The sequence below is a fragment of the Electrophorus electricus genome, chromosome 23 (assembly GCF_013358815.1).
Source record: "Electrophorus electricus isolate fEleEle1 chromosome 23, fEleEle1.pri, whole genome shotgun sequence".
Taxonomy (NCBI): domain Eukaryota; kingdom Metazoa; phylum Chordata; class Actinopteri; order Gymnotiformes; family Gymnotidae; genus Electrophorus; species Electrophorus electricus.
The window spans coordinates 8,951,655-8,972,014 of record NC_049557.1 but is presented as its reverse complement, the minus strand read 5'-3'; the positions used below and the strand labels follow the sequence as shown (position 1 = coordinate 8,972,014).

Sequence of the window (20,360 nt, the reverse complement as noted above, 5' to 3'; positions counted from 1 at the left end):
TCTTCCTCGCGTAATCGGCTGACACAGCATGGGCCCTTGATGTCACGGGGTATCACCCACACCAACCTCTCCTGACACCGGAAAGCGTCCACCACGTGAACCCCGGACCATTTTGTCATCGCTTCCACACCTTAGACCATGACAGGAAAGGTCCATAGCATGTGTTAGCAGGTCCAAGTATTCAACACTGTGGATCGCAGTAAAAACCGCTGCTATGGCGTGCTAAGAGGGCTGTTCACGTGAGCCAAAGCTGTTATATCTCTGCTGTGGCCCCAAACTATACATGCCGTTGGTCTGTCACGAAGGTCAGAAGGTCTCCCTTTAAATGAAGAGCCTAGGTCCTCTACGTCCTTTAGGAGTGCACTTGTTGAGGAGTTTGCAGTAAAATAAAGGTATGTTCATGTAACTGTCATGTAGTTACTGTCTGCAGAATTGATGCATGTTACGAGAAACACTAGAAAACACGAGCAATTACTCAGTAGTCCTTTGTCTTACTCCAATGTTTATGTCTTTTGTGTTCTCAGGTAGAGGAGAACGAGTTTTCCCATCATTTCTCAGAAGGACAGCAATCTCAACCGGTGAGAGAAAAGAGGGCCGAATAACCCTGCATGCAAGTTAATCAATCAGGGCATAGATTTTGGCAGGCAAGGGAGCCATCCATCAAAGAGCAGCCACTCAAACGCACACCGCTAGTGTCCCATTCATCTCCGACGATCGAGACGCATGGGCTGGCCACGTACGAGGAGTCCGCCCCATAACACGCCGGTTATGCCGGGCCATAACCTCCCGCGAGGGTTATTCTCTCTCTCTCTCAGCGTGGGCAGCCTCGTGCAGGTCGTGGCCGCCGGTTCTTTCCCCACTTTCTTACATACTGCAGCTCTTGGAAGGAGAGAACACAGACGCGCCGCAAGGAATTCATTTTACATTTTCACTCCCAGGTGACACTTTTATCCAAAGTCACCTAAGTTACAATTATGACTGAATACAATTCAAGCAATTGAGGGCTAAGGGCCTTGTTCAAGGACCCAACGGTGGGGATTTGGTGGTGGTGGGGCTTGAATTGGCAACCTTAACCACTGAATCTCCACTGCCTCAGACTCTGGGCTCTGCTGATCCATGGGTCAGGTTGCAACTGAATCCGTTTGTGATGAGACATAATTTACACAGAGGATAAAAGTCCAAGATGTCCAATGGCCTCTGAGGAAGTGGTATTATTAATGATTTAACTATTACAAAAGCAGCACACAGTTCTTACCACATTGCTTTTATATAGCAACCAATCACACCAAAGGATCACCCATTACTGAGTGCTACATCGTTATGATTATTGGAAGGATTTGGCCAGGAAAAGACAGATGTGGGGGGAAAAGTGGGTGGTCAGATCATTTGCACTCCATTTGTTTGGCATTGAACCAGAATAGGAATGCAACAGGCAGCCGTTTTCCGTCCTTGTGGGGCCTTTCCGTTCTATTGCTGTTTGACGCCCATGCCCCCCATGGGAGCTCCAACTGTCAATCAAACTGCCAGAACATAGTGAGACCTCTCAATCAGCACTGCTCTTTCCCGCGCAGCGCGGCAGCCCCGGCAGCCCCGGCAGCGCCGGCCCTGGAGTGAGCCGCAGCCAATGTTGAATGGGAAGTAGGGAGAGGCGGGGTTGACAGACAACGACAGAAGGCTGGACAGGGATAAGTGCAGCTTAGTGGAAAAGACACGGCGTGGAGGTGTAGTGTACAGCAAATAAACAATTCTTCTCATCTTAAGAGGGTCATTGCTGCAAGGAATGATGGGTGAAAAAAGCGATGTAGAGGCACGGACCTGTTGTACACAGACAGAATGAAAAGAGAGTTTCGGTAGTGGAGACTTTTGGAGTTTCAGTAGTGGAGTTTTTTGAAGTTTCAGTGTTCAAGGAAACAGAAGAAGGGAAGTAAAGATAACAGGTGGGCCTGCAAACAAAGACAGCTCCATGTAGTGAAAAAAGTCCACCAAAACACCTTTAGTCGAGTGATTTTTTACAGAGATAAATGCCCAGTGAAAGAAGTGCAGGTATTGTATCATCAGGCAGAGGAACGGTACATGCCACCGAACTCAGAGGGCGTGGGAGGGAGAGGAACGTGGCACTCAGCATCTGGCATTAACAGCAGAGAAGAGGTAGCAGATGGGCACGGCAGTGCTGAAGAATCAATCAGCGCGTGCAGCGGCTAGATCTGCACCTCCTGCTCTGCACACACGACACCTCACACATGTCCATTCCCCAGCAAACACTTCATCTCCGAGTAAAAAAGAGAAGAAAAAAAAAAGGGAGGAAGGACTGGCAGAGCCTGCACATGTTTCTCCCTCTCCCTCTCTCGATCTCTCTCTCCTCCACTTCCACCCCACTCATCCCTCTCTCTCTTCACGTCTGCTCCCTCTCTCTGAGCCATCAGCACTCATTCAGACTCAATTTCCAAGCTTGCTAAACGCGGAGCTTCTTTGGGTCGGAGCACAGCGTAAACTCAGGGAGCCAGCCCATGACTCTGCGGAATGTTTGGCGGACGTGTCGGCGGCTGGCACAGGCACGTATGGGTGGGCCAGGAAACGCTGGAGCAGAGGTGGCCTGGCTTGTTCTGGAACATCTCCACGTGCTTGAAATTCAAGCTACGCAGACTGGGTTTGCTCAGAAATCTTCGTGATGTGGGGGGAGAATGAGAATCGAATCACAGCGGCGGTGAGGAGCGTTGTTTAATCCCTGTACTGGAGGTGGGAGACCAGGCTGCGCATATCTAATGAAGCTCAAACAGAGGGCAATCTCAGCATTTCTCCTACTGCGTACGTCAGACCGTTCCCCGGCTCTGCCGCACATGCACGCGTACTCCAGCTCTCTCACAGGGGCGGGTGCAGGCTGTAATCAGTGCAGGTGTTGAGATGAACATGTCGCCGCTGGCAGGAGGATGGGGAAAAATCACGCACTTCAAAACCAGGCTGCGACAAGGTGGGTTTAATCTTCAACAGGAGAGATGCCAGTTTGCTAAACAAACCGGACATCCTCGCTCCTACAGCAATGAAGAAATCAGAAATTCCAGCACTGTTTCAACTACACCAAAATCCAGACAGCATCATCCGCAACCTTCACCGTGTGTCCTCTGCATTACTGATGTGGGATTCAATCAGTCCTCCAGCACTTAGTACCCCAATGTCCTCTACTGGACACCTTAAAAAAGGCGCTAACCCCGGCATAGGTCACGCCGGCCTGCATTAAATGCCACTGCCTCTGATGGAGAGCCTTGTTAAAGGCGTCGGTTTTGATGGTGAGAGCATAAGCCCAGTCAAAATGTTTACAGCTCAGCACAGCCCACCTGAGGCAAAGAGCATGGAGGGAGATTAAACTCACTTTCAAATTCACTTTCTGAGTGGAGATTACACTGGTCATTAGAGCACCAGTACGCAGAGATCAACAGGATCCACTAATGTATAATATGACATGTTTATATGCAGCCTATAAAACACGCAGAACAGGTTGCCTGGGTAAATATAGCCACATCCTTCATCGTACTGTGATACCGTGCACGAAACGTAATGGAAGAGCAGCATAGTAGCACAGAGCTGTCCGTCGTTGGCTCAGCAGTGCAGTGGTTGTAGTTAGGGACAGGAAGGTGGAGGGAAGATGTAGTTACCCCTGTTGGCTACACGACTCAACCTCCAGCGCCTGGTGCGACCCAGCAGCCTGTAGTAGTAACACCTCCTCCTTAGGAGTCTCTTCACTGCTCCAGACATGGCCCTTGAGATCGCGCGTGAGTGCATGCATGAGCGCACGCACGCGCGCGTGCCGCGCTCTGCCAGAGAAGTGCGGCGGCCCGGTCACCGAGCCTTCAGAACAGAAGTATCCGTTAGGGCTGGAAACGTTCTCGCTCCAGAGGCTTCGGGGATAGAGAGGCGAAGCCAGAGCTCAGATCTCCGTTCGGTGAATCAGCACTGCTCCCTACTCACTGGGAGAAGGAGCGTGCGAGGGAGAGAGAGACGAGAGGCGCTTACTCCTCCCACGGACAGACCGTGCAAGCTCAGGCCCGAGAGACAGAGCGAGACGGGCGCGGGGGGATATGAGTATGTGTCTCTGTGTGTGTCTGTGTGTGTGTGTGTGTGTGTGTGTAAGAGGGAGAGAGAGAGAGAGAAACAAAGAGGTATTTGGCATACCATTGACAACTCCTCGAAGGTCATAAATCACTTTGAGAATGTGTGTATCCTGCAGAAGCAACCTCACATGCACCAACTAGCACATCTGATCAGGACCAAGCCTGTTGGCCTCTGCTCAGTTAAGATTTCAAACAACAAATGTGCGAGTAGGAACACTTCCCTCTTCTTTTGAGGAAACAATTGGAGACATAACTAAAACACTACACATTTTCTGTGTGTGTAAAGACAACACTAAAGTTCCAGCAGTGTTCTGGCAGTACACAGGACTCAGCCTATTACCTTCTGCCTGAATTCTACTGAGCTCGTCTGTGTTCCCAGATTTAAACCATAATGGTCTTTTATACTGTAGGTTAAATGATTACTTGCTATTGGTCTGTGGGACAGAACCCATTACGAATGATTCTGGTCTATGGGACAGAACCGATTACGAATGATTCTGGTCTGTGGGACAGAACCCATTACGAATGATTCTGGTCTATGGGACAGAACCGATTACGAATGATTCTGGTCTATGGGACAGAACCCATTACGAATGATTCTGGTCTGTGGGACAGAACCCATTACAAATTATTCTGGTCTATGGGACAGAACCTGACACCTTGCCTGTCAGATACTCCTTACTCCGTACTCATGATATCTGTCTAATAGTGGAGAGGCTACAGTGCAGCAGTTGCCATGCCAAAAGCTTTGGGGTTTTTAACTCGTTAGTGGTGATTGCATGTGTAATGTGCAATCCCTGTTGTTATCTGATTGTGTTCTATTTATCTTCTGATTTTTATTGGCCCTCAGTTTGAGTTATGAAGTTTGAGATATGAAGTGCTTGTATACAGCTTTTCAACTGAACATATGGTTTCCACCTGGCAGTCACCTGGGATACCATAGCAACCACCTAGCAAGACCATAACAACCACCTGGAACACTATAGCAATCATTCAGCATGACCCTAGCAACAACCTGGGATACTATAGCAACCACATAGCAACAGAATAGCAACCACCTGGGATACCGCAGCGACCGGTTAGCAACCAGCTAATAAATGCATAGCAACCATTTACAGTACTACAGCGACCACTTGGGATACCCTAGCAACCATCTGGGAATTCACTGCATTTTCTTCAGGAAATGCATATTGCTAGTTTTTCACTAATATTATTATTTTTTGTATATTTAATTTTTGCTTTTCAAAGAAAGAAGACAAAACTTATTACAAACCACAATATAAGAGGACATATTAAAGGGCCCATATAATGTCCACATAGAATGTTTGTGTGGTTGTATGTTCTAGGAACCGTCATGATTAATTTTTAAATGACAATTTTCCAACCTTTCTTTATCCCTTAAACATGCTGTTTCTGTTATTGCGCCTTTAAGATGGATGTAAGATAAATGAGCTCCGTTCTGATTGGCCGCCCTGTATTGTGCCTTATTCAAATACCACTCTGACAACATGCCTATAATGTAACTATAATGAACTATAATCATGTAAGTGGGCATGGCTAAACAGCTTTAGGCGGTGATATGTAAATGGGTAAATGGGTCTGTGATATCAGAGAATCAGTGATTTCAAAATGGGTTGTTTCTGCAGCTTAGATTCCATATATGAACTGGGGAAGTGAACAATATATTTAGAAACTTGAACAATATATACATATTATTCAGAGTTATTTATTTCCAATACAGTGAGGTTCATTCATTTTTCCATGATGGGGCCCTTTAGGAAAAAAAAGATGGGAGAAACACAATGTACATAATATACTTTAAACAGTCAATCTGGTCTAATGGTATGTTTGGGGGTTTTCATCTACTGACAGGTTACAAGTTCCTGCTTTTCTTTCTATGTGTGTGTACGTCACTGTATATCACAAGCTGTTTGCTACAATGCCTAATGATATTGATTATGCTGTCTCTCTCTGTGTAATGACTGGAAGTGTGGAGGGTGTCGGCACAAACACCCCTACAGCACGAACACTCCCATCCCCGGTACCGCGCAGGCCGTCTCCCGCCCCTCCGTCCAACAGTGTCGTTACACTGCTGATTTAACTGATTTGCTAATTCGTGAGTCCTCCTGAATGGGAGTAAAAAAGTTCAGGAAGAAAAAAAATTCAACTATGCTGAGCTGCTTCAGGACCGGAGTCACATACCACCAGCCCCTGGCGCACAACACACACACACACACACACACACACACACACACACAGTGCCAATGTCACCTCCATGCAAACTCACAGAACTCTGAAAATGACTACAGGCCACGCTACAGGACAAGGGAAAAAAAAGTATCTTGTTCGCAAGCAGATTAAAGTGGAAAATATCCAATTAAGAGGAAAGCTAACTGATAAAGAACTTAACGAATCAGCCGTGATGCTAACAGACACGGCAGAGCTCGGCTGTAGGGCTCTAAGTTGTGTGGATGCCAGCTGGACATGAGAACACACACACACACAGTGGAAACTCAAAGCCTTGCCGCCTGGCACAAACCTGCATGGAGCACAGTGGATGGGGGTTCCAAAGAACATAAAGTGAGAGAGCTACGGCAAGTTTCATCTCGCACTGTTGCAAAATAACGCATGGCGAGATATGCAAAGTGCGCACGGTGAGTGGGTACAGAGTTTAGCACTGGCAAACTCAGCCTTTACAAGAACGGACATGTTTGACAATGTTACTGTTCTGATAACTGGACAAAACTCAGCACAGCTCTCAGTCTTTCCAAATGCTATAGACACACAGAATGGAAAGTGAAGGCACATTCCCATGCTCCAGAAGCCAAACTGATCTCTTAATGTTCTGCTCCACTAACTGTCTGCTTAGTACTTCCATCAAGGCCTTAAATGTCCAAATACGTTTATTTGAAACTAGATGGAGTGCAGAGATTTGACAGTGTGTGTGTGTGTGTGTGTGTGTGTGTGTGTGTGTGTGTGTGTGTGCTCGTGAGATAGTGGTAAGCACTGATGGATGGGGACCCTAGGAGGTGAGTTAGGGTGCTAATGGCCTAGTGGCTGTATATTTCTACTTTCTCGGGAGGAAAGAGCAAGACTTTGACCCACCGTCCCTTTGTAAGCCTGGCAGATAGGACCTAGTGTCATTCTCTGAGAGAGAGAGAGAGAGAGAGAGAGAGAGAGAGAGAGAGAGAGAGAGGATGGGGTAAGAGATGTAAGAGAGAAAGAGAAATGAAACTGTACATCATGTCTATTCTCTCAGATTCTGAACACTTTGCAATAGCAGGCTTAACTTGTGCCTCTCAGTCCAGCTAAAGTAGACAGTCAGTGGAAGCCCATCAAGCCTGCCACCTTCACAATGCGTCGAGATTTCGCACATGCTCGTAAAGCAGCCTGCTCTGCACATGGACATGACGACAAAAGGCACTTCCTCCTCCCAGACTCTGGGCCATTGGCTGTTAGATATCTGGCCGGGCACGTTACCACTTCCTCTCTCTGTGTCTCCCTCTTTCCTCCATTTCCCCCCCATGGAGACAGCGCGGCCTGTGACCCAGCAGGCTGGTGGGTGTTTTTACACACGGCCCACGTCTGTGAGACACAACATGGCAAGCACTGGCCTACGGCAGGAGAGACTAGTGCAGTAAGGCTGCAAGAACCAGCAACAGCATGGAGCTTAAATGAAACCACAGTGGGGAGAGAGAGTGAGAGAGATAGATGCTTTGATTCCCAACTGAGTGTCTGGACTCATCAACAGGAGTCTAATTCTGACTATCTAGAAACAGCAAGGCTGGACTACAACATTCTGCCTCGAAGGAATTCCACACAACCCAGAACCAATCAGGTCCCATTCCATTCAGATACAAGCTGAAACCACACTGGACTCACACATCAGTGTGAAGCTCCTGACTGCTGGGGTGAAGGCTACATACTGAATAACACATCAGATCTCTTTATCCGCAATGTCAACACAACACAAAGCATATGAGAGCACATGAAAGACCAACAGCACAAACCCCATAAGACACTGAAATTAACTCAATGTTTTCAAGTCCCTCATAGCCCCTATAGCCCATATGACCCACGAATGATCGTAGAGGACACACAGACGCAGCCTGGAAGCCCATGGCAACAAGCCCTAAACAATCTCTTCGACTGAAAGACCAAACCAATAGGGAACAACACATCTTCCCCTGAATCATTCCCATCGCCACGGTGAAGATGCAGGAAGCTTGGCCCGCAAGCACCTTACAAACCTTTACAGGAGAAAAAAAAAACCTTCACAGGAAATGCAAACGAAGGGAGGAAGAAGAGCAGGAAGGAGCCGAGTGCCGGACCGGTTTGATTAACACGAGCGCTGGCTGGTTCTTTCCCATTCCTTCAGGGGTCAGGACAGGTGAATTATCTGGTGCTTGGAACACGGGCGTTCTCCGGGCTAGCTAGATGGCCTTGAACTGGACATTGGTTGTGGAATTTTAGGTAAGAGTGCAGAAGAAATCCCAGACAAACCTAAAAAGAGTCAAAACGTGTCTGTTCAAACTTGTATAAAGAAAAATGTATTTTACATGACGGTGGTATTTGTGGAATTTTACACAGTGACTCAAATTCCAGGTTTCTGGGAGTTAGAAGGCTGAGGAAAAGCTTATTTTTTTTACTGGCCAGGACATTACTTGGAGGCTACTTCCTGCTCTAATGCCACAGTATAACATGCGACAACACCACATGTTCAAGATAAAGAAATACAAACGTGCAAAATCTCAGTTACTGTCCCTTTAAGGGTAGGTACGATCCAATGAATGGTTTAGTCTTGCCATCGCCAGTGGAGTGTGAATGACACTCCAGTTTGGTGCATGCGCGCTGGCACTGTGGAGCAGTTCTGGGCCTAACCGGCACGACACTTCATCTCCCGCAGCAGTTCTGAATGAGCAAAATGAGAGCGCTCCTCTTTGGAAACGCCCGTCCGCGTCGACTCCACAGTAAGCTTCACACGAGTCATCTGCACGTGCGTGACCACTTCGCCGCTCGTGACGTCCCCCTGCTCACCTGCGCAGTCACGGTGGCGGTGACTCTTGGGAGCGTCAGGGATGGACTGTAAATTTGATTGGGGAGCACGCTGCAACCAAATGAGACGAAGAGATAACGTCAGATTCCCGCTGCCGGAAAAGTAGAGGACGTTCAGCAAGTAAAACGTTGACAGCCAGCGACCCCTTTTGGACAAAAAACGGAATCGTACACAGCGGGGATCACCTCATTGCAGACAAGCGAATCAAACCGAAACGTTAGTTCCAAACAGCACCAACGTAGCCTGCATTACATATTTAAACCCACTTGAAGGTCAATACTAACTTAATAATAGCATCATGTGTGACAGCTGCTCTAGCTGATTACGCTAACATTAACAAACTAAAACAACTGTTATAAAAAGTTTCCAGTCAGCCGCACACTGTATGAAACTTTATTCCCTATGAGCATCTGCTATGAATAGTATTCAGCGGTAGCGGCTTTTGTTGTTGTTGTTGTTGTTGTTTATTTCTGCCCTTGTGAATTTAAATAAACTCATCCCAGGAACAAAAAATCCAAAGTGAGCCGAAGGACTGGCTCATTAATAAATGCCGATTAAGCTTCTGGCAGCCTTTGTAACGGTGTTCTGCAAGATGAACGCTACTGCAGAATGGAAGCGAAGGTCTGCACTGGAGCTCACGGGCAAATGGTTTTCAGATGTTCTCCACTTTCAACCGCTTGGTCTGTTTGTAAACAATACATTCTTTATGTACTAGAACTAAGCAAGCTTCTCATGGGAGATTTGTGAGGAGTTGCTCTCCAGAGCAGCAGAGCACGCGCAGTACCGTCCATGCCAATGGAATCACTCTCGAGCGACTTTGCATCCACTGCTGGATTTCACTTGCAAATGACAAACATGCACGCGCGCACACGCATTAAAATACGGCACACTGTATATTATTGCGTGACGTCACGGATTCAAATCGGTCTTCCTGTTTGCGCCATGGCTGGTTTCGTATATAGAACAGCCTGATTCCGTGGAGCCTAGGCCCTGTAAACATACTGCACCTGCACAATACAGTGCAGCGTCGCCTGATGTGATAGCATGCAGCTTTACTGCCCTTTTGTGCTTTTGTTTTCCAAATCGGGGAGAAAGAGATATCTTTATCCATCGGACAAACTACAGGTGGATGTTTTAACATCAGTTGAACACAAGCAAAGAACAAACATGAAATATTCTGCAGAGGGGGCATCTTTAAAAAGATAGAGCAGTGAATTTGTCAAGGTAATTTCAAGTTCTTCGGTTGCTTGGTTGATTAAAATAAAGGATGAGTTGATCTTTAACCACATAGGGCCACAAACTGGAAGGCCTTGATAAAGCAGGTCCTTAGCATGTTATTTACATTTCATGGCATTTAGCTGACATGTTTATCCAAAGTGACTTACAATTATGACCAAACACAACTTCAGCAGTTGAGGGTTAAGGGCCTCGCTCAGGGGCCCAACAGCGGCAACCTGGCAAGTGGTGGAGCTCAAACTGGCAACCTTCCAGTTACACGTCGAATACCTCAACCACTGAGCTGCCGTTGCCTGTGTGATGGGAGAGTTATCCACCTCCCTCCCATCAGCAAAACCCGCCGGAGTGTTCGAACACGCTAAGCCTGGAGGCACACTTGCCTGCCGCGAGGCATGCTGGGTGAAGCCGTGCTGGGGTGCCGTCAGGAGCCCGCGATTATTAGAATCCGTGGTGCTCTCCCGGTCTGTGGGTATAAGAGAAGAACTAAATTTTGAAATTATGTACTGTCGGCATGAGCCATTTCAGTGTATGAACTGAAAATCAGTGTCTGGTTTGTTCTGTAGCCTATTTATAATGAACTCAACTTCTGCTGCTGAGTGAAGACATGCTTACATTACCGTCTCTCCACTGTAAAATGCATATATGTGTATTTTTTTCTCATGGTAATCGGAGCATTAGGGGCTCTGACCCCCAAACTGGGAGAATGGCTCCAGCAGATCCCAAGAACAACATCTGAGCTCTCCGTCCAGAAGAGTGCAGAGGAGGACGTGTGGGAAATCTTTTTATATGAAAACATCTGAGCAGAGAGAACAAATCTTGAATGTGGCACACAGCACAGACAGATTTTTGAACCGCTAGCGAAACCAAACGGAAGGGCACATATAGAGAATTCAATTACTGCCTCTGTCCACAGCACTGTCTAATCCAAGCGGCCGACGTCTCGGACCCCGTGCGCGCTCTTCAAGTACACGCGAAGCGTCCAGAGCCGATCCTAAAGCCTGTTACATGCCTCGAGCGAAACGTCTTACTCGCTGTGCTTGCTCACCATTAACAGAAACTTTTCAAAATGGAAGATGACGGCGACACATGCGCAGCCGGCTCTAATTCCTCAGACACGATCTCTAGCCTTGAGCCGAGGATGGTTAGTAGCGTGTTCTGGCACTCGTGCCAAACAGACGGCTCGTCTTGTGCGAGTAAACAAACTCTTAGAGTCCGAACTAGTGGCTACCTGCAGCCGTGCTGTGGCCTGCAGAGGGTGGAACCTGTGGTCAACTGAGAAACGAGCCTTCCGAATCAATCATAGACAAGCGGGCTGCGATTCCTATGGCTACAGTGGACGAGGCCGTCCGCCTCCGCCCAGGCGAACCGACGGAGCGGACCCTGTTATTATTTCATCAGGCCCACACAAACGAGCTGAAATCACTTCAGGATGCAGCATGGACGTGTCAGCAAAATAGGCTTCTCAGAGAATGTTTAGAAACAAACAGGAACAGATTAAGAATACGTCCAAAATAAAATCAGATGTTACCAAAGAGACAAAAATTCCCTTCCATCCCTTTGAGGCTTTCTTTTGAAATGAGAAACTTTTATGAATACTTAATTTCAGGTTGTTACACTAAAATTAAATCTTTCTATCCCAACTCTTCCCTGAAAAATGCTACTTACTTTCTCTCTCTCTCTCTCTCTCTCTCACACACACACACACACACACACAGAGAGTCTGAAAGCCTTTCTAGAGCACACACACAAACAAACCCAGCAGGAGAGTCTGAGATCAGCCTCAGTGCCAGAACCTAGCCAGTCAGGAGATTTCAAGTAGCAGCACTATGGGCAGTAATGCATAACTCTAAGCACGAGGCAGACCAAATCTTCCACGTCGTTTGTGCCGCGTGCTTGTGCAGTCCCAGCTGTGGGCGGAGCCAGCCCAAGTCAGGCCCACTCTGGCCTGTGACGGAACCATTTTACAACCGCGTTCACTTTTCAGGAATATTGCTGAAATATATGCTTATATTTAATGTTCATTATTTTGTTCATGACATACTACTTTATTCCACACTATGTTTCAGTTTCAGCAAATTAAGCAACCAAATACAGTACCAAATCATAAAACGTGCTCTAATTTCTGCATTAAACAGACTGTAGTGCAGCTTCTCTGCCTGAACCAATTTGAGAAGAGACCCTCTCACCCCCCACCCCTACTGATTAAGAGTAATGCAGTAACTAAAAATGAGTAACTACAAAGGCAACATTACTTTATGGCACCTATGCTGATGTTCCTCATTAGAAAGCATATTTACCTATTGTGCTTACACTCATAATTATTCAGATTGCATGAAGGTCTGAAAAGACTTTGTACAGTGTTCTCTACGACTTCACAGAAGTAATGAGCAAGTCCTGCAGATGCAACCTTAAATCCAGCCTTTCAGGTTCTGAACACATCTTCTGATTCTGAAGAGATGATCAACTGTCTTCTGGTTTGAGTTAGAGCCATCACTACTGTGCCCTACTCACCAGCCACTTCACCGGGATCGGCCAGTCGCACGGCGGCGTAGCTGCAGCCGTGCAGATTTGGGTGAACAGCTTCAGTTAATGTTCACTTCTAGCATCAGAATGGGGAAGAATGCGATCAGAGTGACTCTGACCGTGGCCTGACTGTTTCTGGTTTGTGTTTTTCGAAAACTGCTGATTTCCCAGTATTTTCGGTCTCAAGGGTTTGAATCTTTCCAGAACCGTGTAGAATCCATGCCATAAAGAATTAAAGGGTGTTCCAAGAGCACAAGGGGTCCTACCCAGTATAAGTATGGTGTTTCAAATAAAATGGCCAGTGAGTGTATACTGAGGCCAGGCTGTTATCATAAGATCAGAATCGCTGCCCTCTCTGGAACGCCAGTACGCACAGCACAACTCAACCTTTCACTCCCCTTACATTGTGGAGGAGCCAGACAAGACACACACACACACCTCAACACACAAAGACACTGACACAGACAGACACACACATACACTGCACAGGTACCATGCTACCCACAGACCTACAAACATGCGTGCGTGCACATACACACACACACACACACACACACACACACACACACACACACACATGCATGCAGTCAAATCAATTATTGTGGTAGAGAATAAACATGTCTTCTCAACGCACTGGATGCCAAACAAAAAATGCAGGAGAAGACATTTGAGTACAGTCCCAGTCATGATATGAAAGACTGACAAGAGAGGAGTTCCTGCATTCAGAAACAGAGCGGCCTGCTCCAGTCCCAGCCTACTCATCTGCTCTCCCCGGAGGAAAGTCAGGGAGCGTGGAGTGCTCTGGTTCCTGCCCTGCACAAAACTGGTCTCACAAGTTAGCTCCACTTATGAAAGAAAGCAACCTAATTATTGAGGTCAGGTGGTGCTGAAACACGTACCTGCAGCCCTTGATTGGCAGGTGGGGTATGCCTGATCTACAACAGTCTGTAACATAGGACAACACACAGAAATAGCCTCCATGGAGCAAAAACATGCACCATGGCTTTTGGATTCTATTTTGTAATGTGCAAACCAAAGAATCGTTTCTATAATGAGGACTAATGCAAGTGTCGGTCCAAAAATTCACCAATTTGAAATCATCTTACTTGGCAGCTGAGGCGTTTTCCGATGGTATAAAGGAAAACCACTACATGACGCAAGCAGAGAGCGGATGCTCTCCATGGCAAGGGAAGCTGGCAGGGAATCCGGCAGGGTAATCCCTCGGGGTTCAGCTTGCCTCCTCTGTTCACTCAATTAACCGGCCTCAACTGCCCCTCCCTTACTGCATCCTCCATGCTAATTAAATGCTCACACAATGGGCTCCCGCCATCACCATGCCTCTGGCAAAATGTACCAAGCAGCACCTGCCTCCTCCCATCCTCTGACAGGCCCCTGTGCCCCTGCCAGGAACCGCTTTAGCCTGCCGACCCAAACCGATTGTGCCGCCTTGCGGGTGACGCCAGCCAGGGCTGAAGTGCTCTCTGACTCCAGTCTAGACTTAAGGCTTTACATGGAATGGTAGTGTGCACACCGCAAAATGGCTGGAATGTTTACTGGCATAAATACGTTCTGTGGTTAGTTATGACCGCACAAGCTTAGGTTACTTTGTATTAACATGGTGATAAGGCTCTCGAAAAGTGGGGAGAGCATCACCAAGCCATTGGCAGAGACGAGAAAGGCTGTCCCCCTTATCCGAGGAGGAGGGCGGCCTATATTTAACCGCACAGATGGTGGAGGGAGTACTGCCCGTGTTTTCCGAGCCTTGTCCTTCGCTCAATTGTTGTGCGGTGTTGCCTAGAGAAAGGGTCAATACAAGCGCTATGGTGGCTGTCTCGACACTGCGAGTTTCAAAGCGGGGACCATAACAGACCGTGCAATATCCCGACCCAGGAGGGAGAACAAAGTGTCAGGAAAGAAAGGAGAGAGAAAGCGTGGGTGGTGAGAGAGAGCGAGAGAGAGAGAGAGAGAGAGAGAGAGAGAGAGAGAGAGAGAACAAAAGGCAGGAGGACAGAGTAGGAGAGGAAAAAAAGAAAAACTGCTGCCAAAGAGAGGCAATTTAATCAGTGCAAAACAACTAAATCATGACGCATTAATTGTTTGTATGGCTGATACCTACAGAGATGGAGCTCGGCAGCCCAGACTCCCGAGTTTGCGCTCGAATTTATGGACTGCTAGAAGTCTAGCACATTTCTGTGGCTTGTTTCAAAGCACTGGAATGTGACTCCTTAAGATGGATTTCATCTCTGCAGCATACCGCCTGCCGAGAAGCCCAGGGCCACAAACACACTCGTTCTCCCTCTAATGACACTAATGGCGAGTTTCGGATTGAAAAAGTCGCACAAATTAATAGCATTTGGCACCTTGTACGTGGACGTCCAAGAAGCAGGGCGAGGGTAACAGCTAGACTAGGCTGTTAGGTTTCACCACTGAGCGCTCAGTCCTTCTGTGACAGGGGCGGTGGAAGAACAAAACGTCCTTAGCAGCCCGCCTGCGCTTCTGGTAGCGGCCGAAGGGAACAGCGCGACCGTGGTCCGAGACGGAGTGGGAATGAGCAACACGTGCGCAGGCACGGCTGTGGGGGGTGGGGGTGTCCATAGCCGTCTCGGAGCCTGACCAAGCAGCCTGCAGCGGGCTTCCGTACCCCTGCAGACTGGGTCTGCATGCGCCGAGCCTGCTGCAAAAATTCCCAGACTGTTCCCTCCACTGTGGGCTGCCCCGCCCACTTCCCGCAAAAAAGGCTCGATAAAAAGGAAGGGAGTAAAATGTAAAAAAAAAAACAAAAAAACCCAGCAGGAATCAGTGGTTATTCCCCTCTTTCATAACCAGCTAACCAGCCTAGTTACAGCTATTCCCCCACAACTCCTCCCCACCACTTGTCTCTCTCTCGCTCTCTCGTTTTGTTTGGGGGTGACAAGCCCCCTGGAGGCCTGAATTCTTCAGTAATGTTTGCCAATTAGAGAGCAGGCTCCGGACAGTGTGGTGAGAAGGGGCCCCGCATGCTCTTCCACTCTTTAATCCGGCAGCGCGAGAGAAGGGACTCGGGTAGCACAGCAAAACATCTACAGAAGGGCTGACAAGCAGGCCCAAACAGCGCTGGTAAATCAGCCTTACAGCAACACAGCCATTTAAAATGTGCAATAAAACACCACAGATGCAGCAGTGGTACTTCAAAACGTAGCCCGTCAGAAGTAAGTCTGCATGTTACATTATCATTGAAAGCTACTTAGTATAACAAAATAAGATGTTTGATATTTTGGTGATGTAATGTGGAAGCACTATGAGGAATTCATAATCTAAAGTTCCTTTGCATTCTTATAAAAACAGTTACTAAATTGCTATTGATTATATGTCCCACAATTTTACCATATAAACAGAGTATATGAAAAACAACCACAACAACATCAATAATAATAATAATAATAATAAGAAGAAGAAGAAGAAGATGTCACTTACAGCATGGTTATATGACAATCTTTGGTCTACTTCACAGCCAAATCATCCTGTTTTTACATGTATCATAAAACCAGACACCACAACTAAAATCTAGTGTCTCTTTTGGAAGCAGCAAAGGGTGACATCTGTTTCACATGACAAGCAGAATCCACCCATCACCCTTATGCACCAAGGGCAACAGCCAAAACAAAGTCTCTACGGCGACAAAAGCTGTGGGCATCACGCATCCTAGCAACGGCTGCGAAGGTTCAGATATCCACAGTTTGGCTGGAGAGTAGAGATGGAACATTGGGGCTCCATCGAGGGCCAGATTGCATACACATGCACCAGAGTTTTTAAAAACCCACAAAAGCTGTTGTGATTGGCCAGCAACAGAACTAAGGCTGTTCTGGGGTCAGAGTGCAAAGTGTCACTGTGTTCAGAGCTCCAAGTTTCGCTAGTGTTCCAATGAAACTTCACACAGATTCCAGGGCATTTTTTTTTTTCGTTGATCAGTGCCATTTTGTCTTTTGTGGTCAATATGGATGCTGATGAAGAGATCTGAGGAGCTCCATGCTAGCGTCCACTTCCACCTCAGAGAAAGGCCTGAGTTTGGGGCACACAAAGGCTGCTGTGTGCAGCAAGTCGGCCCTGTGACCGCCAGCTGGGCCCAGCTCCCGCACAAAGGAATTCCAGCTTCGCACGTCACAGGGCTACCGGCATGGCCCATGCGGCATTAAACACTACAGTAGCAGCCTTTCAGGATGGGGACACGCTACAGAGCTCTACAGAGTTCTACGAGAGGTCTTCCCATACGGATATGAGCGCACACAGTATCACAGGGAAACAAACCAGGACCAGATGCTGGAATGTGTTCAGGGTCCGTGTTATCTTTACTGTTAAAGAACTGCCATGCAGGAGTTTGAACCTCCAACACACCTCTAAAATGTCCATTGTGTGCGAGCGGTATTGTTTGCCATCACTCCTCATAGGTTTCCAGGTCTTTACAATTATACCACTGTGGCTATGACATTTTCAGGCTGAAGGGTGATTACAGATTTCAGTAACTCCTTCTTATGCCCTGAAGTATGGCGTAAGGAGTTACTGAGGACAAGTAACCCGCCACTAATTATCCACCATCCCTTCCATTCCTGGGCATGTGATTTCAACCCCCCACTCCTCCAGCTTTGTTGGTTTAATTAATATATTGAAGAAGAGAGTACAGACTGTGACAGTCTAGTACTCTTTCCTATAGTTAGGGACTGGCTCAGGTCTGGCAGGTGCTTTATTAAACCAGAACATAATAAACATTTACCCGGCCAAAAATGATTGAGAATTAAAAACATACAGCTTGTGACAGATTTTTTACCTTAACCAATTATCGCCATTATGGAACTGTAACTTTAAACTGCTAGTTACTGTTGTCTACCCAGATATAATAGTTCCTAGGTGAGCTATGTAGCCCCTGATGGAACAACCTGGCATCACTCCTGCCCAAAGTCCCACGCTTCGATAAAACATTATGTGCTGCTACATTCCAGAAGCTCAGTGTCTGAACAACAGTAGCAGAAGAGAGACGCATGCACCTCTCATGTCATCCCATACTTCCAAGAAGCGCCAATTCCTCAACAGCATCGCGAGGCCGCTCGTAGGAGGCGTCCCAGTGTTTCACCCATCAACCCCGCAGGGGAAGCGTGTCAGACTGTCTACAGGCTCCGTGCCCTGGGGAGCACCCACCCTTTATCTGTTCTCCTCACACGCAGGACCCTCCTCAGCCATACGCTGCGTGGGACAAAGGAAATAAGCGCACGTGCTAATATACGTGACATTATAAAGGATAAAGAAGGAGATCACACTCATCGTGATGCTACCAAGACTACGTTCTAGTGCGAGACTCATTTAGGTTCGGCATGTCATCGTTGCCACATATTCGCCGTCTTGCTTCGTGTCAAACAGACAAAGCAAGAAACTGTTCTCACCAAATGTTTTGGCTAGGCTGATAAAGCTCGTGCTGGACCAGGCAGGCGTGCTAGGAACACTGGCTCTGGTGTTCACTGCAGCCCTGACAGTCCTTTGGAAGAGGAGTAAACACACATATTGGATTCTCAGGCAGACAAAAGGAACACAACTAACGAGCATTAATTATTCCTTCCAGCAGAGTATGTATGCAGCCGGTCGAAGTGCAGGAGGACTCCTGCTATTGCCTGTGAAGCAAGTGGCCCTCCTGTAACTCATGGGTTTTAGCAAAGTCTAAATCCACATCAGTGAATACCTTTGCCATTAGCAGCGTAATGCCTGAAAAATGTCAAATAAAAAAGTCTGATACAGAACAAAAATTTTACAGCAATGAGAACAACAGACAACATGCTGCAATTAAACCATACAAGTGGGACAAGTGTTGCAGTGGGGAGGCGCTCAGGGGGTGTCAGCAGGGGGTGTATCAGGAAAGGTTTCAGCAGCTTCTGAATGATTAGGTATAGGGTCAATGATGTTCAGAGCCAGTCAGACGTAGGGTCAGTGACGGTCAGGCGTAGGGTCAGTGACTGTCAGGAATAGGGTCAGTGACAGGCAGCTGTTGGGTCAATGACAGTGAGGCTTAGGGTCAGGTTCAGGTGTAGTGTCAGTGATGGTCAGGCGTAGGCTTAATGATGGCGAGGCGTAGGGTCAGTGATGGTCAGGTGTAAGGTCAGCAACAGTCAGGCTTAGGGTCAGCAAAGGTCAGGCGTAAGGTCAGTGATGGTCAGCTGGTTTCATAACCTTTAGACCAGACAGATTTTGTGTCTCACAAAGGGGAACCATAACACACCATAACACACAAGCTTTAGCCTGCTTAAGATAAAACGAGCTTGTTTAGCCTATGAGCACCAGTTACAACACACAGCCATGTTGAAGAAAGGACATATCTGAAAAGGAAACTGTGTGCAACAGCTCAGAGCTCCCGGCCTGTCTCCACACGGAAAGATGAAGAACTGGGAAAACAAAAATAAGAGTTTGGGATGGAGAACTGCTGTGCTGGGTTCGTGTGAGGAAAATTTCATTAAATGTCCCTCTGGAATTAAAATTCTGGCAGGATATAATGTACAGTAAGAACATGTTAAAGTTTAGCAGCTTAAGAAACAAGTAGCTTGAAACGCTGTCTGCAGTTGTTCAGCCTTTCCCTCATGATGGGAACACATCTAACAGATGGCACATCGGTGAAAGAGAATGCAATAAAGCAGTTCAGGATGTAATTACATTCCACGCAAGCAAGTAGTGTTTTTCTCCCAAAGACAAAAGAACCCAAAGCCTCCCATAAAAAGAGCCAGTCTCAGCCTCACCAACAACCTCCGATCTCTTTCACAGCCCTGATGGTGCTGGCACACACGCAAACACACACAGACACGCACGCACACACGCCCGCGTGCACCACCTCGCAACCCTGCCTGGCTCAGAGCAGCACACTGGCTTTGCTAAAAAAGTGATTCCAAAAATTGCCCCTTACCATGGCGGCTGTCCAGGCCGGCTGCATCATCGCCCTCCATCGTGTCAGAGTCGGGACAGTCGGGCCATGCTGCTGTGAAGGGCGGAGGCAGAAGGGATGGGGGTGGGAGGGCCGTGCTCCCTGCGAGCCGCACGCTGCCGTCGGTGTGGTGTGTGCGGCGCTACTGGCTGTGCGGACCTGCCTGGCCTGGCGCGGTTGGCAGTGTGAGCGGAGCGGGACGGGGGCCGGCCTCCAGTGCTGCTTGGGCCTCTCTCCCACAGCACACTCCAGTGCTCTTAAAGACACAGTGTGGCCTTTTTCTCCTGAGCTTGCCTGCACACTCTCTTTATATCTCTCTCTCTCTCGCTCACTCTTTCTGCCTGTTTTTCACATTCACATCTCTCTCTCGCTCTTCAACGTCTTTTTTCTCACCTTCTATCTCTATGACTCTTGCTGTCAAACTCTTAGTTTTCCCCTCCTCTCACTATAAAGCATTCTCCCCCTCTCTCTCTCTCTCTCTCTCTCTCTCTCACTCTCTCACCCAGAT

General features: G+C 47.6%; 1 protein-coding gene across 4 annotated transcripts in view; it reads right to left on the bottom strand.

Moving 5' to 3' along the window:
* Positions 1-19,986, bottom strand: part of dab2ipa (DAB2 interacting protein a) — a 71,502-nt gene extending 51,516 nt beyond the window's left edge. For 2 of the 4 annotated variants that reach the window (XM_035521836.1, XM_035521838.1), the window contains exon 1: positions 3,651-3,750. In XM_035521836.1, the coding sequence (XP_035377729.1) occupies positions 3,651-3,750 (100 nt within the window). Of the gene's footprint in view, positions 1-3,650; positions 3,751-16,374; positions 16,427-19,834 lie in introns of those variants that run through there. The other 2 variants (XM_035521837.1, XM_035521839.1) reach the window with 2 other exon arrangements.
* Between the last annotated feature and the right edge of the window lie 374 nt (positions 19,987-20,360).